General features: G+C 43.0%; 1 protein-coding gene across 3 annotated transcripts in view; it reads right to left on the minus strand.

The window, feature by feature from the left end:
* The window catches only part of si:dkey-172j4.3 (diacylglycerol kinase delta), a 93,468-nt gene that overhangs the window by 8,289 nt on the left and 59,103 nt on the right, over positions 1-26,076 (minus strand). For all 3 annotated transcript variants that reach the window (XM_061710390.1, XM_061710392.1, XM_061710391.1), the window contains 21 exons: positions 23,728-23,838; positions 23,545-23,625; positions 22,228-22,332; positions 20,771-20,903; positions 18,211-18,317; positions 17,904-18,029; positions 16,789-16,891; positions 15,638-15,797; positions 15,413-15,521; positions 13,778-13,917; positions 10,979-11,066; positions 9,971-10,062; positions 8,296-8,395; positions 5,310-5,375; positions 3,125-3,296; positions 2,950-3,048; positions 2,788-2,872; positions 2,602-2,709; positions 816-912; positions 611-718; positions 412-525 (listed from right to left, as the gene is read on the minus strand). In XM_061710390.1, coding sequence (XP_061566374.1) covers positions 412-525; positions 611-718; positions 816-912; positions 2,602-2,709; positions 2,788-2,872; positions 2,950-3,048; positions 3,125-3,296; positions 5,310-5,375; positions 8,296-8,395; positions 9,971-10,062; positions 10,979-11,066; positions 13,778-13,917; positions 15,413-15,521; positions 15,638-15,797; positions 16,789-16,891; positions 17,904-18,029; positions 18,211-18,317; positions 20,771-20,903; positions 22,228-22,332; positions 23,545-23,625; positions 23,728-23,838 — 2,304 coding nt within the window. The remainder of the gene's footprint in view (positions 1-411; positions 526-610; positions 719-815; positions 913-2,601; positions 2,710-2,787; positions 2,873-2,949; positions 3,049-3,124; positions 3,297-5,309; positions 5,376-8,295; positions 8,396-9,970; positions 10,063-10,978; positions 11,067-13,777; positions 13,918-15,412; positions 15,522-15,637; positions 15,798-16,788; positions 16,892-17,903; positions 18,030-18,210; positions 18,318-20,770; positions 20,904-22,227; positions 22,333-23,544; positions 23,626-23,727; positions 23,839-26,076) is intronic.

Here is a 26,076-nt window from a genome sequence, read left to right on the forward strand (position 1 = left end):
TTGTTAAGATTTTGAGTTTTTGCAGTGCAAGACAGACCAAAAAAGCCTAGTTATTTCCTCATCTTGCGTGAGTTGTAGAACATCAGCACCATCTTGGTTCAGCTAGTTTCCATATGAGGTTGTAACTGCAGTACAATAACACAGAGAAGTGGATGTCTGATGTTGAACTCACTAGAAATGTTTTCATCAATCAGCTGAGATCAGATATGTGTGGCGACTGCACTACCGCTATTTCTACACTATTGGAGGATTGACTCCAGTGCTTTTAAGGATTGACACGACTACTAACTAGTCCCAAAGTCATCTAGCAAAATAACCAGCCTTCAACACTGGAGAACCAGAAGCCTAGTGTGTGTGTGTGTGTGTGTGTGTGTGTGTGTGTGTGTGTGTGTGTGTGTGTGTGTGTGTTACCTGTGCGATGCGGTGGTGCTGCAGGTTGATGACTCTGGACATGGCCATCTGCATGCTGCCGAACACCGCCACCACCTCCAGCTTCTTATCATCAAACGACGGCGCGCCGAAATTCTGGAGGGAACGAGTTCATGTGAGAAAACGTCACCGCCGAGCCGACGGCTTCCAACAATCAAGCTTTAAAACGAGAGGCGCTCACGTTGTCCTCCTTTGTGCCGCCCCAGAAGTTGATGCCGCCGGCATAGCTGGGGATGTTGAGGACGGCCAAACCCTGCAGGCTCGGCAGGGACATGGGAACGCCGTCGCACTGCGGAGGCAGAGGAGGCAGAGGAGGCAGAGGAGAGGGGGTCAGCCGTGGCGGAGGTCACCGTGCACGTGTGCGTGTGCTTGCATGTGCGTCTCACCTCCAGCTGAACTCTTTGCTCCAGGTTCTTGTAGGTCTTCTGGACCAGCTCTTTGGTGCCCAGAACGCCGTACCACATCATGTTCTTGGTGCGACTGCTGCAGACGGACACGGGAGAGACAAGCATCACCTCCCATCCATCCAGCATCCCTTCAGGTTAAAACTCCTTTGATCAGCAATCAGCCAACGCTCAGGCGCTGATACTCAACAGTTGTTTTCATTTACGTGACTGGCACTCAAACCCTGCTGCTTTGAAATATGAGTTTAAATGAGATTTTTTTTGTTCAATAAATGTGTTCAAAACATTTTTTTTTCTGCAGTTTCCAGGAGTTCAAAGGGACGTAACTGTGTCCTGCTCATTTAAATAGAGATAAATGTCAGATTTCAGCTCCATGTCAGGCCTCAGGTTCAGATTATTGCCATTGATCTACTCATTATTTTGTCAGACATCAGCCGGAGAGTCTGTGTCACAACGTTTGATTCATCCGGAGTGATGCACTGAGATGAAAGAACTGGCAGATCACACATTTGACTGAAATGTGACATTATTGTTTATTTGATAGCAGTTAACAGCTCTTGCAAAAATATTATAGAAATATTTTTACCTCTATTCAATATTTAAGCTTTAGATAGATGTTTTTTTTTCATAAGCTCCTCTGAGTCCAGACGCCAACATCTTACAAGTTCAAGAGTTTTTCCTCCAAAAAGCCGAAGACTTGGCAGGAAGTAAATGTGTGTTTATTGTAATGTGTCAACTGGTTTGCTCATGAATCTGGATTTAAGGGTTTACTCATGTCATTTTTATTCTGAGGGAACACAGACTCAGAAATGTCTGGCGCGTGTTTGGTGATGATACTTCCACGAGCTGTTCCCCCCAAAACTCTCAATGATCAATAGGGATTGGAATTGATAAGATTTTTATGATTCCAACTCTGTTTATGATTCTGCTTAACGATTCGGTTCTTTAATCGAAAAAAAGACAACAATGAGGCAAATGGTGCTAATAGTATGGGAAGTGTTCGTTAGTTAATTAGTTACCTGCAGTATTATTAACCAAGGACATACTAACGTTGCTGCTGCTGGGTGGAGAATAACTGAAGTTGGTCTGGGGCGGATCAGAAACGCAACATTCATTGATTGTTATTTCATGCTCTGTTCGCAAATGTCCTTGCATGTTGTTAGTATTTCCTCCCTTTGAGAAAATATCCACTTGGCAAGTATTGAAAGTTGCCCTGTTGTCGCTTTTTTACTGAAATGTAACCAGACTTTTGAGCGTTTGTATTGCTTTGGCGCCGTGGTTACTATTGACTGCCGGCTTACGCACGGAATCAAAAAGAAAATCGTTTGCAAAATTTACAAACGTATCCAAGGAATTGAAACACTGGGAACCGGTTCTGATCAAGAACCGGTTCCCGAGTCCCATCCCTATGAATTCATGATGATCGAGGCTTTAAAAGGTGATGCTCAAGGTTTTCGAATCCAACACTTGGTACTGGTTTTCATAAAGAGTAGTTAGTAGTTCAAAAGTTTGACCGGCGCTGGATATTTAAAGGAAATTCCAATTTAGACCCCCCCCCGAATAAAGAAACACTGAAAGAGAAAAGTCTTACCTTCACTTTGAACACTTCGAACACGGTTTTATAGCTTCCAAATTCAAATATGCGTTAGATCAGAACTAATTCTGCTCTAAAAATGAAAAGTTTACCTTGCGTGTACTTAAAAACCTCTATTCTGCGAGAAGGTGACCCGAGTCTGTAAGTTTTGTGTATAAGTGTGTGTTTTCGTACCTGCATTTCTTGGGGTGCTCATCTCGCTTGTTGTTGAACTCCAGGGAGATCTTTGCGTCCAGGCCGATGCCGAAGTAGTTGTTCATCACGCACTTCTCCGTGCACTGCCTTCAGGGTCACGGAGACGGTTATTAGAGCGCGGCGACGCGAGCGGAGCAGACAGACGGCCGGCAGACACACACTTACACGGAGTCCTCGCTGAAGCTGACGGTGCTGATGCTCTCCGCCGTCTCCAGGACGATGGGGGACGAGGGACTCAAGCCTCCCGGACCTGGGCAGAGAGGGACATGTTGACGAGACCCGCTCACCCACGTTCACCTTCACCTGTCAGGGTTCAAGCACACGTACGTGCTTCCGCCTCCTTCAGCTCCTCGCTGTTCTCTCGCTTCATGCAGGACGAGGACGACGTCCTCTGGACCTGCGTGTGCCGGTTCTGCTCGTCCACCACTGCAACGACGACAGGCGGTCAGTGAGCGGCGCGTGACGCGCTGCTACGGTTTCAGGCGGCGGCAGACGGCGGTACCTTTCTCGGCCTGCTCGATGATCTGCCTCAGGGCCTTCTTCAGGCTGTTGGCCCGCAGCATCAGCTGCTCCTTGGACCGGTACGTTTTGCCCTCCGACCCGGACTCGCCGCCGCTCTCGCCGGGGCTGGAGTCGCCGCTCTCCTGGCTCGGCTCCGAACCCGCCGGCACCACCTGCGAATAAACACTGTTTTTTTATGGGGGGGGATTCTTCACACGTCACAAGTAGGCCTGTGTTGAAAAAATCGATTTCCATGTTTTTGCCTTTAAATGTTTAAAGGCATATTTAAAACATTAAAGTGTTCAGTTATAATTGCATAAATTGTCTATATTTCATTACTTTATATACTGTCTTGGGGTTACATTTGCAAAAAATGTTAAAAACCAAATTCTCAAAAATTAAAAACCAAAATAGACCGAAAATGGAACAAATAAAAACGGAATGTGGGAAAAATTAAAACCGATTTCATCCGTCTCTGTTTCCTCCCTGGATCTGTTTGGTAATTCTGACCCACATGATGTTTCCTAAAGCAGTTCTATCAGCATTCTGGGAGCTGATTGGTCCTTACAGCATCATTAGCTGCAATACTTGCTGTTGAATCTCAATATAATACTAGTAGTAATATTTTGCATAACTACAGTCATATAATTCATGCAACAGCTCAAAAAACAGTTTTCGGAATCGAATCGGATCGAATCAAATCTTGATAGTCGATTCTGAATCTTAAGAATCGGAATCGAATCGATTCTTGACATTTGAATCCATCCCCAGCCCTAGTCACAAGCATCACCATGGCAACAGCGTGACAAGAACATGTCCTGGTGGCTCAGTGTGTCCTGCTCTGGAGGTGGTGACCTCCACTTACTGCCTCGTTTCTGACTTATTCATTCATGACCAGGAGCTCTGGTCAGTGAACGTCCCGTTTCCTCAAGAAGCAGTTTTATCTTCAGATCTCTGATTTCCATCTCGACTGCATCGAGGGTGAAGTGTTGAAGTAATGTTTTTCTACAAGCGGTTTCTGGACCTCAGCGAGACTCCTGCACCTGCTTGACAGCTGTCGTGACTCCACACCAACAAACTGCTGTAGCTGCCTCGGGTTGGGACTCTGGACTCCACTGCTCTGCTTCCTGCCACCTACGACTGAGCTCCAACTCCTCCCTTGATCCATTTCTCCCTGCGTTCCTCAGACAACTCTTCACTTTACTTCACATCAGTGTTTTAAAGCGTTTTGGTTGTGAACAGGTCTGTTTTTTAAACGAGCTGCACGTGCAGTCAGAAGAACATGCGTTAAACGCAGTTTGTCGGTCGCTCACGTGGAGAAGAACGTGCAGCATCACGGAGCCTGCATGATTTAGTTTTGAAGTTTCTGTGCTGTGGGACTGGACGAATTTATAAACTAATGAAGTGATTTTTGGAATATGTATCCCCCCCCTCTTTCCCAGTGTCATCCTTTCTCAGCTAATGATGAGGGCGGCGCCTACGGGCTGCAGCCTCATCACCTGTCTAAGTATGTCCTGTGTTGTCTTTTGTTGTGTTTCTTTTTGTTCTCTTGAAACAATTTTGTTTCGTCGGGCCGCTAACTCAATCAATAACACTGATTGATTTAATTGAATGAGAAGACACCTGAGGAAAAGAAGAGCAAAATATTTAACGCTGGCCATGCATGGAGCTTCAACATCTGTACAGATGTGTGGATGACGAGGGATGGGAGACAGGAGTGGTGGACCGTGACGCGACCGGATTCACTGAAGTAGATTTAATTAAAAAAATAAAAAAAAACCCATCCCACTGGTGCAGAATTATGACAAACATCACATTGATGTCAAGGACGGATGAGATGTGACGTGACGGTCCAGACTGATCAGACATCAGCGACGTATCTGATTTAGCAGCATATGAAAGTTACCCAGGATACCTTGTAATTGGTGTTGTTCAGACTGACAAAAATGAATTTAGATATGGACTAAATAAACCCCAAAAAAGTGGATTTGGGTCACTTTTGTGAACTACTGTAAGTGTCTGAAACAAGTTTTTCCTCTGGCCCCTCAGATGTACTGTAGCAGATGTCTGTAAACAAGCAGGTTTTGTCACTTTTTCAGGTGTTTAAAGCTCTTTTTTTATGCCAAACACCAGATATGTTCTTCTTTGTGCTGTTAATAAACATGTAAGATGACATGTGGACTTGCCTGAGCTTCTGCTTCCTCGCTCAGCGCCTTGACCAGTGAATCCAGTTTCTCGTTCAGCAGCGAACACTGGAGAAAGACAGAGAGAGAGAGTTGCTCAGACGAAGAGGTTTAATATTTTTTATTGCTCTCCCGGCCACTTCAAACATCACACGGAGGGGTGTGTATGCTCCGGATAAGTGCACAGATCAAAGTGGTGCACAGCTTCTTAGATGCTTATCCTGCAGGGCTGCAGTGACATCGAAAATCCGCTTGAAATCAATACAGGCTCTTGATGAGGGAGTAAAGGACCGCTATTTGGAGAAGTAATGGGCAGATTTCCTGCCAGGCTCCAGTGGAGCATCACATTATTGTGAAAGGGCCGATAAGTGCTATCAGCTCTCTTCAGCTCAGGAGATTCTTACTTTTCTGGGATCGTCTCACAAAACCCTTTTCTTCAATAAGATCCCGGCTAAAACCGACCATTATTCTCAGTAGCAGTGGGGGATGGAGCCAAACAAGGAGGAACAGACTCTGTCTCTGCCCCCTGTTGACTCGGTAAACATGAGAGCTGGACGTGTTTTCACACATGTGCTTGTTGACCCAGCTCCTGATCCAGACGGCACCCGCTCCCGCAGGTCCGTGAGCGGCTCGGATCGGGACTCGGGACTGAAGAGACGGGGGAGACGAGCAGGCTCAGATGTTTGGAGATGTCACATTCAGCACAGATGAGTCTGTGCAGCGTCTATTCAGTATTTGTCTTCAACACACAAGGCCGTGTTTTGTCACGATCACACCGTCATGATCACGACTCCTTTGTGTGAAGTCTTTGCTTGTTTGTGGACCAAATCAGACTCTCCTGAAGTTCCTGATAACAACGGCTTCATAATGGACTGAAGTTCAAACACTGACGTGGACTTGGTCTCGAACCCTTGAACACTTGTTGCTAAGCGGTGATCTGTCTCTGGATGAAAGCAGGTGTGATGCTCACGCTCACGAGGCTCAGATTGGGATGCAGCTCAGTTTAGTTTGTCTTAGTCATAACTTTTGACGTATCGGCTTGGAGCAGTTACAAAACTCTGCAGCGTTATAGATTGGTGGTATAATGAGGAGAATCTGCCATGTTGGTAAATAAATAGCAAGTTTCTTCTTCATATACACACTAGGAATGGGTGATATTTTACCGTTCACGATAAACCGTCAAAAAAATTCCCCACGGTAAGAATTTGTCATTTCGCGGTTAAAATGATAAATTCCCGTTGATGATGTTTTTGTGTAAAGCTGATTTATGGTTCTGTGTTAAATCCGGGCGGGCGGGCGGGCGGGCGGGCGGGCGGGCGGGCGGGCGGGCGGAAGGAAGGAAGGAAGGAAGGAAGGAAGGAAGGAAGGAAGGAAGGAAGGAAGGAAGGAAGGAAGGAAGGAAGGAAGGAAGGAAGGAAGGAAGGAAGGAAGGAAGGAAGGAAGGAAGGAAGGAAGGAAGGAAGGAAGGAAGGAAGGAAGGAAGGAAGGAAGGAAGGAAGGAAGGAAGGAAGGAAGGAAGGAAGGAAGGAAGGAAGGAAGGAAGGAAGGAAGGAAGGAAGGAAGGAAGGAAGGAAGGAAGGAAGGAAGGAAGGAAGGAAGGAAGGAAGGAAGGAAGGAAGATTCCCGTTGATACGTTTTTGTGTAACAAACATGGCAGATCTGAGAGCGAGATAGATTTATAGTTACAAAGGTGGAGTCGAATTGGTATTTTTTTTACCGTCATTTTTATCGTTATCGGGATAAATGCCAGGAATTATCGTGATACATTTTTTAGTCCATACCGCCCATCCCTGATACACACATGTGTCCACATGTGGAGAGATGTGCTGGTAACTTTTCACTAAAGAAAGAAAAACCCACAGTGGCCACTGAAATTAACGTTCATGGGCTCATGTAACAATAAGTGCCGTGTTTTTAACCGAGCATTCTGGGTCATCATCCTGTTGGAGGACCCATGACCTCCGACTGACACCAAGCTTTCTGATGCGGACACATTTCGGTCCAGAATGTCTCCATGGTCTTGAGGTTTCATTGCCCCTGCACAGATTCAAGACTCCCCGTACCGGACACGGGACCCAAACATAACTGAGCCTCCTCCGTGTTTCCCAGGGGCGACGGTCTTCGTGTCTTTGAAGGCTTCGTTTATGCGTCTGTGGACATGGAGCTCATGTAACTTTCCAAAAAGCTCCAGTTTTCTCTACCACTCATTTATGATTTGCCTTCAGTTGTTGATTCCTCTTCGAGCGTCTTTCATTAAGTCTACTTTGGTCTGACATGGTTGTATCTGGAGCTCAGTTTCTTTTCGTCATCTTTTTTCCTCTTGTGTTCACATCCAGGAATATTAACTACATTCGTGGACCCAAAACGTCTGAATGAACTTTGGAGCTGTAGTCACAGGACCATCAGACTGCTTGGAAACACCTCTAACATCTCCTCTGCTTCCTCTGGTCCACGTTGAGTGTGGCCAACACCATGATACCAAACAGCAGAGTGGCAACTTTTGACCCCTTAAATAGTCAGACTGAAGACCAAAAACAGAGTTTTATTTCAGACACGCTTTAGCCAAACATGTCTCCATGGTTACATTATTATCACCTTTTCTGTTTTTCGGTTGTCAGTTTTCCGTAAATTGTAATTTATTATTGCCCGTGTCAGTTTTGTGTTATTTCAGAGGTTTTTCTTTCTTAAATGAAATGCACCAACACTTTTGTATGATCGGTCTCATGAGCCAAGACTCTTTCAGAGTTTATTCATTTTTAACATCTCTTAGTGACTTTTTTAAAATTAAAAAACTACCAACAAACCCAAGAAGAAACCATTTGTTGCAGAAAACATGGGGTGCCTGTAGCTTACATAACTCCTCCTGGCAGTAGTCTCAAATTGTCTTTTTAAGGATGGAAAAGGATAAAAATACATGTGTACCGACCACACACACACACACACACACACACAGATCCCCACTGGGCGGCGTTACACAAGAGCTTCTCACCTTCTTGGCCATGGCGTCTGCCTCCTCCTTGTTCTCCGTGGCTCTCTCGTACGCCTTCCCCACCTCGGTAACAAAGTCGTTCACCGTCCCACACAGGAACCTGCAGGGGAGAGCGAGGAGGTGATGCTGCTGCAGGGGAGGGAGGCTGACAGGAAAACCCAACACGTTAAAGAACAGCAGCCCTGCTGAGGATGGAGATTACACTCCTGCGCCGCTGCTTCATTTCCGCCTACCTGCCTGTCATCACCCTCACCTCAGAACAGTCACCACTGTTACATCACGGCTGCGTGACTCAGCCCAGAGGTTCGTCCAAACCCACAGCACTTCTAGCAGGGTTGGACACGGCTCAGTAAATACTGCAGGGCTGCTGCAGGAATCCAAACTTAGTTTGATACTCTCGTCTCCCTGAGCAACAACACTTCTCTTTTATTCCTAACTAAAGTTACAAGTATTTCATTGCACATTTCCTCCTAAAATTAGTTGTAGTTTTACAAAATACAAACTTGACGTCAGTTTGAACGGAAGGACAGACGGATATTTGATGTTTTTTCAAGTGAATTTGATACAATTTGTTAATACGCACCCTTATATGCATTATACTCATTTAACCTTTTAATTTTTTTGTTTTATTTTTTTTACTTTCATTATAAATTTAAATTTAAACCCATCCCAAACTTTGTCAATAACAGTTTCTAGATCATTTTCTGTGTAACATTAAGTCTCAGAAATGTAGGAATCAAGTAACATACATCTGGTATAAGGCATAAAATAATAATAATAAAAACAACAACAATAATAATAATAATAATAATAATAATAATAATAGTATTAATAAATGTGTGAAGACTTTTTGGAAAGAAAAGTGAAACACTAACAAGTAAAATGTGGTATTTTATCACTTTTCGCTTCTCGGGACCAGAGTATTTTAATGTTACAAAGTGATAAAAGCTTTATTGATCCACTTTTTTGGGATGTGTTGCAAACCTGGATGGACATTAACACTCACAGTTCACTTTATGAGACAAACCATAAAATATACTGAGTCCATATTTCCTGCAGTGCCATAAAAATCAAACTCAACATACGAGCCATCGTGTCTTTTATATCTCAGAGTACTTTAAGTGTCTTGACCAAAATCTTGTCACATCTGTTAAAAATGTTGCGTCTGATCTATAAATCTGTGTTTTAAACGCGACACATACACACTTAAAAAAAAAAATAAAAAAAATCTGACAGGACGAGCTCTATTTTCCGTGATGATGCACTCTGCCTGCGTCCTGCCCTCCCCCGGGGGTGGGGGGGTGGATGTGCTGCAGGTCTGGGTGCAGATTAGTGTCAGTATAAAGCCCACGCAAGGCAGCGGACAAAAGTGCTCTTTAATGGCCGCTGCACCTGTCCCAGAGGACGGCTGCTAATGTACCAGAGCACTCACGATGACCCCTAAATACCTTTTTATCTCTCTCCCTCGCAGGCTGGTGTGCACGCTCCCACACTTTCAAGTGTGTGTGCAGAATATGAGCCTCAAGCGTTAAATACCTGCCGACCAAAACCCTCGGCCCTCTCTGCATTTATCCTCCTTAAATCGCTCTCCTCCCCCTACTCTCCTCCTTCACCAGCTTCCTCCTCGCTTTGCTTCCGGCCCGTTCCTGTGTTTGAAGGCGTTCATGGTACTTACTTGGCGGAGGAGATGACGTCGCTGTGCTTGTCTGAGTCCAGGATCTTGGCGAGATGAGAAGCCACGGAGTCGGCATACTGAGTGATATGGACCTGTGGCGTTCAGAAAGAGAGGCTGCATGTATAAGGAAATACACATAAGCTCTCATTTGCATCTTTCTGTGCTATGAATTAATGCTTTAATCCTTGGAGAGTTTTTTTTTGCTTTATTCTAGCCAAGGTGTCAACAAGACGACGCTCACCAAAAGAATTCAATGATTCATTTTGAGGTTACAACAGAAAAGTAAAACATTAAACAGTAAACTCACTTTATGTAAAACAACCACATGGATTTGTCAGCAGTGACTATCACAGCTGCTATTTATGATGTGATTGTGAGAGCATGTCAGTTCTTGTTTGGGGGGATTTTCTTTCAGCAACATTTCTGGCATGTGCTCATAAATCTGCACATGAAAAAAAAGCCTTCATCCTGTTGAGATCATCCAGTTTACATTTTCAGGTGTGCATTTTAGGGCCGTCTTCAGGGATGAAAGGGGATTTAACTCTTTGTTGGGTTAAAAAACTGCTGTTACCAGCTGCAGTGAAGGTTTGTTTCCAAAATGCATCGGGCTTGTTGGGATTTAGACTCCGAGAGTCTAATCTACCTTTTGTAGTTAAATGCTTGTTTTTAATCACCTTTTAACTAATCCTACACGCAGTTCCCTGATAACTGTTACTGTTCTTCCAAACTTGGATGAGCCGGTTCCTGTTTACTGGAGATGGATGCATGAAAACTCTTTTGGATGTAAAAAAACGAACGTCAAAGTTGGAGTGAAAAAGAAGCAAAAATCAAGAAACCATGTTTTCCATCTGGAGAGGTTGCGTCCAGCCTTTACTCCAAACACAGAGCGGCCCTTCGTCAATATGTACACTGCTCCGTGTGGATGAGAACTCCACTCATTCCCGGTGGATGTTAATAATAATAATAATACGACTGCAGCCTCCTGGAAAGTTCTGCAGGGAGACTCACCTGGAGAGGAGAGTCGAGGCCGTCGTCTTCCTTCACTATCGGGGTGTGTTTGTTTGTGGTGGGCACCTCGTATGTCATCACGCTCCATCTGGAGAACGCAGGGGTTCAAATCAAAAAAGCTGTCAGCAGATACTCAGCTTCAGATCAGAGAGCGAGGTCACCTGCAGCCTTTCTGTCCTTGTTCTGTCTAAGATTGATCAAAGACGTTATCAAACATCCAGTTTTCTCCGACAGACCTGACTCCATTCATAAGGACCATCATTTCAGTTACTTGAATCCAACATCAACGGATTTACTGCAGAGCAATTTCTCCATCGTTGACACCGTCGACATTTTGTAGTGTTTCCTGTCTCCACCTGTACTATTCACACCAATTATTTTTGTTTACATATAAAAACTGTTCTTATCACGTACAAAATTATGTAATATTTCATCCATAACCTCTACCTAACCCGTCATATACTCCCAGTGCTTTCTTTTGTCTCCATACCTGTTGCTAGGGCTGGGCGATATATCGAGATTTTAATATATATCGATATATTTTCAAGCGCGATATGGTACGAGACTATATCGTTTATATCGATTATTAATTATTATTTTTTTTTTTTTTTTTTTTTTACGATTTTGATATAGCTTATTTTGTGACAAATTGACTTGAATGTTTTATTTGAGATTTGCACAAATGTTTTGTTATTTGCACAACTGTCAACCTCAGTGGAAAAGTCTGCCTGTTACTGTCTACATTGTATTAATTGCACAGTGTATTTTAATTTAATTGTTATGCAGGAAAGGGATATTTGTTTTATTTTATTCAAGACGCATTTTTATTCTATACATGCAGGCAGTTTATTTTTATTTCATTTGTTTTATACATTTTGATATTGTGCAGACCTCTGTTAATAAAGGAACCTGTGTGACATTTGGCACGAGGCTTTGTATTAAAACTGACTGTTTTTTTAAGGGTTTGCCTCAGAAAAAAATGAAGCTGACAGAGATGCTAACAGAGATGCTAACAGAGATGCTAACAGAGATGCTATGCTATAATGCCCAGGGGGAAACCCCAATTATGGCACAGAAAAAATATTGAGATATATATCGAGTATCGCCATTTAGCTAGAAAATATCGAGATATGACTTTTGGTCCATATCGCCCAGCCCTACCTGTTGCTGTTGCATCTTTTTGCATATTTGCACATCTGCTGTGCATACTTATGGACATATCTCTTATTTCACTCAGAGGTTTATTGTTAAAAATGTTTAATGGTTGCTTGTATAGAGTAAAGTGTATTGTGTTTTTTTTTTTTACTCATTGCTGCTGTAACAAGGACATTTCCATGTTGTGGGATTAATGAAGTATTATTTAATCTGATCTGAAGAACTGGACAAAGCACCTGTGATGTCATAGATTTCTGAAGAGTGCTCTTGAAAGCTCTTTTTTTCCTCGTGCAAACGGATGAAACGAACCACTGTTTGTGCTGCAAAGATGAACATCTGAGCATGTGAGAGATGGAGATTGACTCCTGTCTGCAGCCCGCCCCCGGTGGTCGCTCAGGGAACTGCAACGTTTCCTTCTACAGAGTCGGCCTCAACCTGACAGAAACTGTATCTGCTGTTTGAGTCATCCGTGTAGAGAAGAAACTGTCTCAGAATGAGGAAGAGATGACACTTGTGACCGCCTCACGCAGGTATGTGTGACACGTTACACCACTTTCACATTCCTGCAGGTGTTTCAAGCACCTTTAAAACTATGATGCATCATTACAGGAGAGCAGAGATTAAATATAAAACCTTATTTCTGAAAAAGTTAATTATGTCGCGTTGGCATATCAAAGGAATATTACAATATTTTAGATTTTATATAGCAGAGAAGGGTTTTATCTATTGTCCTTTTTATCTTTTCCTTTTTAGAATTTGAAACCAATAGACCATTATCCATGTTTGTCCATTTATCATTTTCTGTTTATTCTCTATTATTTTATCTATATTGTGTTTTTATTTGATTGTTTATATTGTGCATTCTGCTTTTATCCGTACGGGGACCTTGAGTGTCTTGAAAGACACCTATAAATAAAATGTATTATTATTATAATCAAAAACAGTAACAGTAATGCTGATTTTCATCTGAATTGATCACGTGGATTAGATATTAGCAACATCTGTGGAACATTAACAGGTGTGAGGTATAATTTGCAAAGAAAGTCACTTATTTCTTGAAGTTTGTTCCAAATATGTTCAATTAAGATAACCGTTTTTACCAATACCATTTCTATGGACGGCTGAATTGCAGCTCTAACCTGTTTTTACAAGTGAGAGCTGGTCTTCACGCTGACTCGTGAATTTTTCTGGTGCAGAAATCACATCAATATAGATATCGTGAAACTTTATTTCTGGCCACATGTTCATGTATGTGGTTGACAGATTCATCTTCCTCCGCTGAGACCTTTGATCTGAGATGATATTTACTTGTTTTAGTCCCGGTTCTTGTGTTGAACTGAATGTTTTGGTGGTCAGAGTTATGTTCATATGAAAAATCATCCATGTGCATCCCCTCTACAGATTCAGAAGCCCCTCTAACAACCTCTCTGAAGAGATGCCAGTGAAACAGAGCGACGAGCCGCTGCAGCTGAAACTGTTTCAGTCCTCTGAGCTCCTCGGAGCGGTGATTCATCCAGACCGAGGAACGAGACAGGAAGTTAAAACCATCAGAGAGTGAAGTCGATTTTACGTTCCAGTGAACCCGCTTGTTCTAACCGCGTGTTGCCCACATCACTCACCCCCCCTCTTCCCTCCTCGCCTTACCTGTCCAGCATCTTGGTGGTGGCCCTCTCCAGTTTCTCCAGGATCTGCAGGAGCTGAGCGTCGTCGTCGCAGAGGCCTCCCCAGCCCAGGACCCGGGCCAGGTCGTTCCCCGTGCCCAGAGGGAGCACGCCCAGCTGACACTGCGCAGATTAACGGAGAGTTATGAAAGCACCGGCAGCTGCAGAAACAGAGGATTTATCTCACATTTATTGAACTAATTCTCTTCTGTCTGAACGGCACCCTGCCGACTCCTCTCCCAACCAAGCAAGTCATTTTTCACTAATTTGGACCACACAGCCGATGTCTTAATGTGTTTAGATCAACATGAGCTAAAGTCAGACTGGTTGAAAACTGGTTTGATGTGGTGCTTGATAACTATATTAGATGAAAACCACGTTAATGGAGTCATCATTTCTATGAATTAACTCCACGCCATGAATGAGTTAAATTAAGTTAAGCAGTGTGGGATTTTAGATTCAGCCCTTCTCTCCACATCAACTAGTCTGGTTTAAGTGCAGGATCAACAGTGCAACATTTTGTTGCAGGTTTGTTGATTTTCATTTGATATTTCAAGAAATAAAATAAACTGAAGTAGCCTTAAATTAAAATGTAAAAAAAAACAACAAAAAACTAAAAAACAAACAAAAAGATTAAAGAGATTAAGATTAAAATGCATATATATGCTTTAAGTTTTACCAAACTTGGTATTAACCATTAATATATATGCAGACAAGGTAAAAAAGACATTAAAATGTTGACGTGTGTGATGGATAACAGCTGTGGCTCTGTCTATCCCAGCATGCATTCTGCTGCTTTCTTTCCCCCCATTAGCGCTCAGCACTGATGTCAGGATTATGCCATCAGCCCCTCCTCCTCCTCCTCCTCCTGCTTCTTCTCCTCCCCCTGCTCCTCCTCATCTTCCTCCTCCTCCTCTTCCTCCTCCTGCTCCTCCTCCTCCTGCTCCTCCTCATCTTCCTCCTCCTCCTCCTCCTCCCCCTCCCCCTGCTCCTCCTCCTCCTCTTCCTCCTCTTCCTCCTCCTGCTTCTTCTCCTCCTCCTCCTCTTCCTCCTCTTCCTCCTCCTGCTTCTTCTCCTCCGCCTGCTCCTCCTCCTCCTCCTTCTCCTCCCCGTGCTCCTCCTCCTCTTCTTCCTCCTCCTCCTCCTCCTTCTCCCCTTCCTCCGCTTCCTGCTCCTCTTCCTGCTCCTCTTCCTCCTCCTCCTTCTGCTCCTTCTCCTCCTCCTCCCCTTCCTCCTGCTCCTCCTCCTCCTCCTCCTCCCCTTCTCCTCCCCCTCCTCCCCCCCCTCCTCCTCCTCCTCCTGCTTCTTCTCCTCCCCTGCTCCTCCTCCTGCTTCTTCTCCTCCTGCTCCTCCTCCTCCTCCTGCTTCTTCTCCTCCCCCTGCTCCTCCTCCTCCTCCTCCTCCTCCTCTTCCTCCTCCTCCTCTTCCTCCTCTTCCTCTTCCTCCTCTCCCTCTTCCTCCTCCTCCTCCTCCTCCTCCTGCTTCTTCTCCTGCTCCTCCTCCTCCTTTTCCTCCTCCTCTTCCTCCTCCTCCTCTTCTCCTCCCCCTCCCCCTCCTCCTGCTCCTCCTCCTCCTCCTCCCCCCCTCCTCCTCCTCCTCCTCCTCCTCCCCCTCTCACCTGTTTGTGGAGGTTGAGTTTATCCAGCTCGGAGAGCACCCAGCCCACGCTGCCGTCTCCCCCGCACACCAGGACGCGGAACGTTGCAAACTTGTGGAAGAGCCGCAGGCTTGGGCGGGAGAGAGAGAGACTACATGTTAGGAGGCCCACGACTCCCACGAGCAGCGTCGTCCTTCATTTCAGCCAGGATTCAACATTTAAAAAACAGAAAAAAAAAGAAAGTACCCGAGCTCTGGACCTCCGTTCATCAGGTCGAACACTTGAGCAGGGTTGAGCAGCTGCTTGAACTTGCGGAGGAACTTGACCCCCTGGTTGTCGCCGCTCTTGGAGTTGACGAGGACCAGGAGGGGACTGGAGCACGACGCAGAGGTGGCCTTCCAGAAGCCTGAAACCAGGGGTGGGAGAAGAGAAGAACTGTTTGCTTGGAAACACGGGACGAGTTTTAAAGGTTTTTAGAAAAGAGATCAATAAATCCTCAGAATATCCTTGTTTTCCTTCAGTCTACTTTAGGGCTGGGCGATATATCGAGATTTTAATATATATCGATATATTTTCAAACACGATATGGTACGAGACAATATCGTTTATATCGATTTAAAATTTTTTTTTTTTTTTTTTTTAACTTTTTTTTTTTTAATGATTTTGATATAGCTTATTTTGTGACAAATTGACTTGAATGTTTTATTTGAGATTTGCACAAATGTTTTGTTATTTGCACAACTGTCAACCTCAGTGGAAAAGTCTGCCTGTTACTGTCTACATTGTATTAATTGCACAGTGTATTTTAATTTAATTGATATGCAGGAAAGTGATATTTGTTTTATTTTATTCAAGAAGCATTTTTATTCTATATATGCACGCAGTTTATTTTTATTTCATTTGTTTCATACATTTTGATATTGTGCAAACCTCTGTTAATAAATGTACCTGTGTGACATTTGGCACGAGGCTTTGTATTAAAACTGACTGTTTTTTTAAGGGTTTGCCTCAGAAAAAAATGAAGCTAACAGAGATGCTATGCTATAATGCTTTGGGGGAAACCCCAATTATGGCACAGAAAAAATATCGATATATATCGAGTATCGCCATTTAACTAGAAAATATCGAGATATGACTTTTGGTCCATATCGCCAGCCCTTGTCTACTTGAACTTCCTGTAGGAAACAGAGATGGACGTACGCTCAAATCTGAAATCACAGCTCTTTCCTGGTGTGGTGAATTTAAGAGACAAAGATGACTAACTTGGAATTAGACACTGAATTAGAGCTGAAGAGTGACATTTCTGAACTTTGAGCTTCTTAGTGTGTGTGTGTGTGTGTGTGTGTGTGTGTGTGTGTGTGTGTGTGTGTGTGTGTGTGTGTGTGTGTGTGTGTTACCGTCGGAGTCGATGCTGTTAAGTGCAGTAGGTGGGATGATTGAGACGCGACATTGACCCAGTGGACACACCTTCCCCATTTGTTCTTTGCAGCTGCTGTGGACCTGCAAGCGTACACACACACACACACACACACACACACACACACACACACACACACACACACACACACACACACACACACACACACACACACACACACACAGTTTTTGGTCTCCATAGCAATTCTATATTTCAGCAGAAGCCGAAAGGTCGTTGCCTCCCTCTGAAATCCACCAAATGCCACTTCTATAACCTTTACAAATTCTGATTCATTCGTGCAGACGGCTTCGTGTCTGAGAGCAGAGGGGAGGAGACTTGCCGTCGCGTGTCAGTTTGTCCTGTACGTTAAAGAGGAACAACCTCAGCGAGGTGTAACTGAAACCAAGTGAAAGGATGAAGGAGTGTCTCTGCAACCGGACGCACATACGAGGATGTTCCCCCTGGACTCTCCTCCTCATGTACTTCAGTTTAGCCTTAATACGGTTTACACTCAACAGTCTGGAACTGAAGTCGGCCTACAAGTTTTAGATACAAGTATGATATCATTTTTAACACGTGACATCTCTATCATTCACTCCTCTTCCCTTCGTGCTGCTGCCTGACTTAATTAATTATTGCAGTTAAAGTCCCGACACCAGCGGTCTCGTTACAGCGCCCTAATAACTCTGCTGCTGCTATATATGTAAAAGATTTAATTAACCTGTAATGGAGAATCTAAATATAGCAGACATTGGCCTGATCTCATCAGTCACTGCTCCCCTGGTGCTCGTCCCCGCGGGGATCTGCCACCTGGAGTGCCGGCCCATTACTCCCACGACTCAAACGAACCTCCCAGAACCTCCCGGGCCTTGAGAGCTCGCACAAAGAGAGAGAGCTGTCCCCTCGCCGTCCCTCCAGCCAAACACACTTCAAACTGAGCGAGCACTTTACAGACGGTTCTGTGTCACTCAGCATGACAACTTTAGATTTTGAAAGTGAAACCTCAATGAAAATAACTTTCAGCTCGTAGCAACGTCCTAAACAGGCTGACGAGAGAGTTTCTGACATGACAGACTAAAAACCGACCCCACTTACAATAGCTTTGCACCAGAGGCAGCGCCAGTCCTGCAGCCGCCGCACGCTGCCACAGTTCCTGTCGCACATCACACATTTGGCACTGACGGGCAGGTTGCCCTCCAGCCACTGGTGCGGCATAGACACCTGAAACAAACGAGAACCATACAAATGTTTATGAGGACAAATGTTTGCGTCTACTGCAGTTTCTCCAACGATGACTCATGAACAGCGGCTGCAGGTGTGGCTGAAGCTGATGTTCCCTGACAGTTCCCTGGGAAACTGCACCCAGTGAGTGAGTAAGAAGGAGAGAAAGTTTCACGCTCACCCCATCCTCGTCCTCTATGATATCGTTCCCTATGGAGGCCAGCGTGGTCCATTTGCAGGTGTTGGTGGAGCGGACGGCGCAGCGCTTGTGGGCCTTGAACTTACAAACTGCAAGAGATGGAGAAAGAAACGTCATTCAAACATGCCGAGCATCAACATGCATTTCAGGTGCGACTCTAAGAAAGAGGATCCGAACCCAGAGAAACTGTAAAGACATTGGTTTTTAATCACAGATTTAGTTGCAAGACTTGAAGAAGTCATATGAAGTAGGTCTGGATGATAATTGGAGGTAATGATCCAGTTCCTTAACAGAGTTATACTGGTGGACATAGACCAGGGGTCAGCAACCCAAAATGTTGAAAGAGCCATATTGGACAAAAAATACAAAAAACAAATATGTCTGGAGCCGCAAAAAATGAAAAGTTTTGTATAAGCCTTAGAATGAAGGCAAATGGCGAAATGTCGAGAAAAAAGTCGAAATGTTGAGAAAAAAGTCAAAATGTCGAGGAAAAAGTTGAAATGTCGAGAAAAAAGTCGAAATGTCGAGATTAATGTTGAAGTACAATTTTCAGAAAAAAGTCAAAATGTCGAGGAAAAAGTCAAAATGTCGAGATTAAAAAGGAAATGAAAAAGGAAGAAAAAAAGAGAAAAAAGAAGAAAAAAAGAAAAGAAAAAAAGAAGAAAAAAAGAGAAAACAAAGAGAAGAAAAAAAGGAAAAAAAGGTCATACATTTTTGAAAAAGCTCCAGGAGCCACTAGGGCGGCGCTAAAGAGCCGCATGCGGCTCTAGAGCCGGGGGTTGCCGACCCCTGACATAGACGCATGTTTGAACCACCGCACCCACGTGGATCCCGGGCGTTTGTGTATTTACTCATGAGCTGAAAGGATCTTATCGTTTATTTGCATTTTGAGCTGTAACAGTAACTGACTGAGTGACTCAGCTGGAGATTTCCGCTCGTGTCGCCACAAGTGAACAGCGTTCAAATGGCAAGGACGTTGTTAGCTCATCCACGTGCAGCTGTGGGTGTGTAGCTCCTTAACCTGTCGTAACGTTGCACGGATTCACACGTAGACCAAACAGGGACACTGTTGAAGAGCTTGGAGTGCTCAAAACTTGGTTTGATGTTAATAAATTATCTCTTAATATAAAGAAAGATAATTAATTTGTAAACCAAGCTGGAACTTCCTTATTTAACTTACTGTGTGGAACTATGTGGATCTACGTTGAAAACCATAACTGATAAAATTGTTTTACTACAAAAACGAGCTATACGCATCATAAATAAAGCGGGATATTATGATCATACTAATCCATTATTTTTAAATTCTCATATTCTGAAGTTTAGAGACTTGGTTTATTATAGAACAATGCAAATCATGTTTAAAGCAAAAAATAAAACACTAACAGACAGTGTGCAGAGGTTTTTCATAAGAGATGGATACAGAATTTTGTTACCAAAAGCAATAAAAGAAGTTAAAAGAAGATGTATTTCTTTTAAAGAGGTCCAGCTGTGGAATAGTGTTGATCTCAAACTTAAGCAATGTACTGCCTTTGTTATGTTCAAAAAATCATTATGCGTGCAATTATATTTGGGAGTTATGGCTGTAATTGAAAAAAGGGGAAAAGAGATATGTGTGTGTATGTATATGCATCTATGTGTGTACATGTATGTATGCAAGTGTATGTACAGTATATGTATATATTATATGTTTGTTTTTTGTTGTTTTTTTCTTTACACTTGACACCATGTATTGTGTAGCTTAAGTTGTGTAGTAGGCGTTAGCATTAATAAGCTCTGCTTCTGCCTGACCCTTTTTCAGTCAAATTGTAAAATGTGTCTCTTCTTTGTTGCCTTGAAAGGTCTATATGATTGAAATAAACTTAAACTAACTAAACTAACCAAACAGCTGCGGAAAAACTTGTTTGCTGAGAGAAAAGTTTACAAAGCTCGCTGAAATAACTTGAACCTAAATAAATAATGTTTTACTAATAGAGGACTAATGAAAATCAGAGGTTAATTTTGTGATGAACTGCTTTATTCCTCATCTGTCGTCAACTTTGGCTCCAACATTGATGGATGGTGTGATCCAACACCCATGCACCTCGACCTCGGGGTTCACCTTTAATCTCTTGGGTTTCCATTCGTATTATTATTATTATCCTTCTCTTCAGTTTATTATCACTCAGAAGAGACACGTTGAAAAATGAAACAACACCCTGCCTGGGTGTGTCTTTACTTTTCTTTTTTTATAACTGGTATGAGAGGTGAAATAGAGCTTTTAGTGCTTTTACATAACTGTTCCAGTCTGTCAAACCTGCAATAAATCCAGCCCCAACCTGCAAAAAGGAGCCATAAACACACTTCTTGACTTAGCTATTGTTGTTTAAGAGGTGTAAACACAATAAATGATACAGTATAACAACCAGTCATGCTTAATACTTAGTTGGAGGTTTCCAGTGTTTTCAAATGTGCCACTTCAAGAGCACAGATGTAGCCCGCTCTGTGCATGCACATGTGTGTGTGTGTGTGTGTGTGTGTGTGTGTGTGTGTGTGTGTGTACCTTCACAGGACAGGCCGTGGGAGGTGACGCCCGGCAGCGCCTCCCTGCAAACGTTGCAGAAGGTCGGTCTGGCGTGCGAGCAGGCGTACCAGTTGTGCATCCCGGAGAAGTGCTCCATGTTGAACTGGCTGGCCTGGGACGGGAGAGATAGAGAAGCGAGGCACTTCAGAGGACGGAACGGGACTCATCAGAGCGCTGCACTCAAATATCCTCTCCTCCGGGAGGAGAGGCATCCCGGGCTGGGATTAGCAGGATAGGTTTTTGTGTCACGCTGAACTCCACAGCCAGAGGGAGCAGGCGCACATGCAGCAGGCATAAGAGTATATTTGGGTGTCGTTGGGTCGTCACACACAACTACAAAACATTCAACGCACCTCGGTCGAGAGAAGATGTATTTTGTGTATCAGCTTTATACCTCGCTGGAGAACTAAATGAGATAATAATGCTCTAAGAGAACATCGTCCTCCTACAGACGTTTGATTTTGTCATGGTTGACTTGGGAAACTCATAAATTGTAAACGTTATTAAACGCTCCTCTTACTAAAGCACACTTATTCAAAAATGAAACTAGTGATTAAAGATGAACATATGCTTTATTAAGAGTATACTATGAGAGTCTGAGCAGCCAGCGGGCTGGAAAATATAAGTAGTTGAGAATAAACTGCCAAATAAGTATGTTTCTTTGAGTTTTATGAGCTAAGCTTGCTTGTGTGCGCTTGTCTGAGCGCTCGTCCTGGAAGATCTGTCATATGGTCATAATGTCCTTGGATTGGAAGCACAAAGCCGTAGGACTAATCTCAAATCACACACACCCTAATGAAAAGCAGGGAGAGTGAAACAAAGTTGTGATGAAGATATTGCTGAAACATAAACTGTCGTAGTGTTTCTGGAGTAATTTAACCATCCACGTTACATAAGAGCCCTTAAAACATCTGACAATTGTATCATCTTGTGAAATAAAGTGGATATTACTGCTACAGTCGGACTAGACTGCAGGAAAAACTAAATGTACGTCAGAAAGTGCTCAAGCGTGAGTTCATTTTTCAAAATGTGCCATAATCTGTAGCTTTGCATTCACATGAAGTGAATAACCGGGACTCAGATAAAAGCTAAAACCTAAATCCGCTACTGTGAGAAGTAAATGTGAGGACTTGGGGCCAGCTTGAACAGCCGTTTACACTCCTCACCTCCCTTTATGGTCTATTAAAACAAAGGCTTAAGCTTTATGTGCAAAATCAATCTGCCAGAAATAAGACGCAGATAAGAAAAAGGGAGAAAGACTGAAAGGAAGTGAGATGGAGGCATTTATTTCCACTAAGTAAAGACGACGGAGCGAGAAAGACTCCCCACATTCTGGCTTCTTATCAGATGCTCAGGCGTTCGGCCCGGCTTCCTCCAGCCGACGGGTCAAACAACGATACAAACCAGACACTGGGGGAGAGATGAGGAACACCCACCTCGTAGGTTTCCCATTTTTGGACGGACTTGAGTGCGGTGATCCAGTCCTCCATTTCCTTCCTGTTCTCGGCACATAGCATCAACTTGCGGAACGGCGTTATCACCTGAGGAAGATGGGAACGAGGGGGAAGTGAGAGTCCGAGCTTCGCAACTTTGTGAGGATCTTCAGGGATCGTCTCGACTAAACGCTGGAGCCGACTTCCATCGGAGCCGAGTACTCGACACAAAGTATGACAGAAACTCAATGTACCTGCATTTTCCAAACCTACAGTAGTGTTGAAGTCAGGATATTCATGTCTGGAGTTTTTGGAGAGACTGACTGTTATTGATCACCACTGACTGTAGATTGAGTTTTGGTTACCTGATAAACTAATAATCTGTAGTGAAAGTCACCTGTTATTAAGTCAAATAGTTTTTTTTTTATAAATTCAGCATGTTAACATCTTCTTTGTTGAGTAAAACAGACCAAAGGAAGCCAGACATGGATGCTTTAACTGGGTTAGTTTGATCCTGGTCTCTTTCAATAGAAGACAACAGCGAGAAAAGGTCAAAATGCTGAATTTGTGGCTTTAAAAGCACTTTTTTGACATAACCCCTGGCTAATATCATGGTGCCTACACCTATTTACAGTCTATGAGAGGGATATTCATTTGGGGGCCCGCGGGCCACATGCGGCCCGCCAGGAGCTTTTATGTGGCCCCTGGTCATATTTCAAAAAAGTGGGTGTTTGTTGAAAAAAAAAAAAAAATCTTTTTTTTTTTTTTTTTTAAATAATATTTTTATAACTGGCTACTATGGACTAAAATGGTTGTGCTCAATGCTTAATATAATATTCAAATAAGGAAATCTTGGTGGAAAGTGGTGCTTTGTCATTATGGCGTGTTTTATTAAAAGTAGGTCGATATCAACTTCATTAAGTTTGCACAATGCATGGTTTCAAAATGAACTTGCATTTAAAATAATATTTCTTTATCTGAATATTATATTTAACATTCACAATTACTAAATCTGGAGACAATTAATACATAATTCATATGTAAACTAGATATATTCAAATGTATAATACAAATGTATTATATTTACATAAGTCTTCGTCTTTGAGTGCAAAATACATTTTGAAAACCCCCACATTTTCAAATTGTGCGGCCCTCTCCATACAGTCCTTTTGCAAATGTGGCCCCCGGCCGAATCTAGTTGAATACCCCTGGTCTATGACATCATCTAGCCTGGACTGCCAGCCGCAGATAAATGCCTGCACTGGATCCAAAGCCTTAAAATGAATCAAGGCAGAATAAACAAGCCTGTCGTTCTCTTACGGTGAAGCTGTTGTTGATGTTCTTGGTGCTGGTCTCGGCCACGCTGGCATCCGACAGGTCCACTTCATCGAAAATCAGTGACTGGTGGGTGAAAACAAAACCTTTTTTTTTAAAACCATATCCAGTGATGATCATTTGCTTATTTTACGCCACCCTTTGATCACGTGAGACACGTTTCTGTACCTTGCAGTCTTTGGCGTAGTAAAGGGTCCTCCCTCTCAGCTTGAAGTACCTCCTCTTCCATCTCTGGAAAGAGCTGGTCTGCTTTAAAAGGATCCCCTCCTTCACACTTTTCTATATTTAGAGAGAAAGGGTGGGGATAAAAAGAGAAGGGAGACAAAGAAAAAGCAGCAGTTGTTAGCACCTGTAGACGTTCTGATGAATGAGTGTGACAGCTATTCCTCGTCACACGTGAATGGAGGCTCAGACGCTGCGCTGCGTGAATCTGGCGGCACACGGACCGGCGTTCACTCGGAGGCCACTATTTCAGGGTCAGGGTGACCCGTGTACTTCGCGGCCATCAGTTTTTTGTTTTGAAATGACAAAATCCGTTTTTTATTATCAAAACAAAAGATAGGAAACTGATTATTTTTGATTATTTTTCTATTTTTATTTTGTCATTTCAAAACAAAAAACGGATGGCCGCAAAGTACACGGACCCAGGGTGAAGCAGCCGCATCGATGCACCGATTAGAAACGTTAGTATCAGGAGGTGTGATTTATGACCCCGCTGAGGTGAACTTCACCCCCGACTTTACTGCGGTGGCTGTTACTGTCCTTCAAACGTGTCTGACCTGCTGATCGCCGTGCACTTCTGTTCACAGGAACTCGTCCTGAGATGATAGCGTTGTCGCAACAAAGACGCACACAGACCTCACGACCCCACTGACCCGTTACAGACACATTCCTGCACCTATCGCTTGTCTGGGGCTGTGATGTCGGAGGTGGAGTTGTGCTCCGTCGGCCGGGTCGGGGGGCTGATTCCTGGCCTAACAGTCTGCATGTGGAAAATAATAATAATGCATTCTATTTGTAAGACACCCTTCATCCAATAATCTCAGAGTGCCACAGAGCCAGTACTAGGGTTGGGGATCGATTCAAATGTCAAGAATCGATTCGATTCCGATTCTTAAGATTCAGAATCAATCATCATGTTGGAATCAGTACTATAATCTTAATTTTAATATCTTTTAATTTCCATCATCTCTTTTATCATGTTTTATGTTTTTGTGTTTTATGTGTTTTATTGTACTTTTTATGTGTTTTTATGTGTGTTAGCACATTGAGTTTATGCTTGTCATATGAAATGTGCTATATAAATAAATCTGATTTGATTTGATTTGATCACGATTTGATTCGATTTGATTCCGATATTGATTTGGGTTAGTGTTATTAAAACAGTTTTTTGAGCTGTTGCATGCATTATATGACTGTGTAGTTATGCAACATATTAACACTAGTATTATATTGAGATTCAACAGCAAGTATTGGCAGTTAATGATGCTGTAAGGACCAATCACCTCCCAGAATGCTGATAGAACTGCTTTCAGAAACATTGTGTGGCAGAATTACCAAACAGATCCAGGGCAGCAAATAGAGGCCCTATGAAATTTTTGAGAATTTGGTTTTTAGCATTTTTTGCAAATGTAACCCCAAGACAGTATATAAAGCAAAGAAATATAGACAATTTATGCAATTATAACTGAAAGCTTTAATGTTTTAATACCATTAAACATATTTAAAGGCAAAAACATGGCACCAGTTATTCCCGTGTCCAACAAAATATTTCTTTTTTTGGGCATAAACAAAAAAATACCAAAAGTTGTAATGTAATGATGAAAAAAAAAATAAATAAAAAAAAAATCGATCTTTAGACATAGGAATCGATTTTTAGGAATTAATATGAGAATCGATTTAGAATCGGAAAATTGAAAAATAGTTACCGCCCTTGGAGACTCAATCCTCTTCTCTTATCAGAAGAGTCTTTTACCAACTTCATTTCATCTGAAATACAATTTTTTCTTGACACTAATCAAACACCAGGAATGTCATATTCCACTATATGGGAATCTTTAAAAGCTTATCTACGAGGCCAAATAATTTCTTATTGTGCAAATAAGAAGAAAACAAATACAGTGCGCCTTAAAGAATTAACAGATCAAATCCTGGAACTAGATATGTTATATAGCTGTCAACCATCTCCTGACATGGTGAAAAAACGTTTGTCTTTGCAGACCGAATTTGATATCTTATCAACGCAACAGGCGGAATATCTCCTCTCCAAATCTAGACACGGATGCTATGAGCATGGGGAGAAAATTGGACGTATTCTCGCGCATCAGTTACGACAAAGAACTGCCAATCAGACTATACCTGCGATCAATGATGAACAAGATTCAAAGTGTACAGATAGCCTCAAAATTAACGCCTGTTTTAAAAATTTCTATCAAGTATTATACACATCGGAATGTCCAACTGAACCCTCAATGTTGGAGGATTTTTTAAGATCCCTACATGCTCCATCAGTAGACC

This window comes from Cololabis saira, chromosome 20 (assembly GCF_033807715.1).
Source record: "Cololabis saira isolate AMF1-May2022 chromosome 20, fColSai1.1, whole genome shotgun sequence".
Classification (NCBI taxonomy): Eukaryota; Metazoa; Chordata; class Actinopteri; order Beloniformes; family Belonidae; genus Cololabis; species Cololabis saira.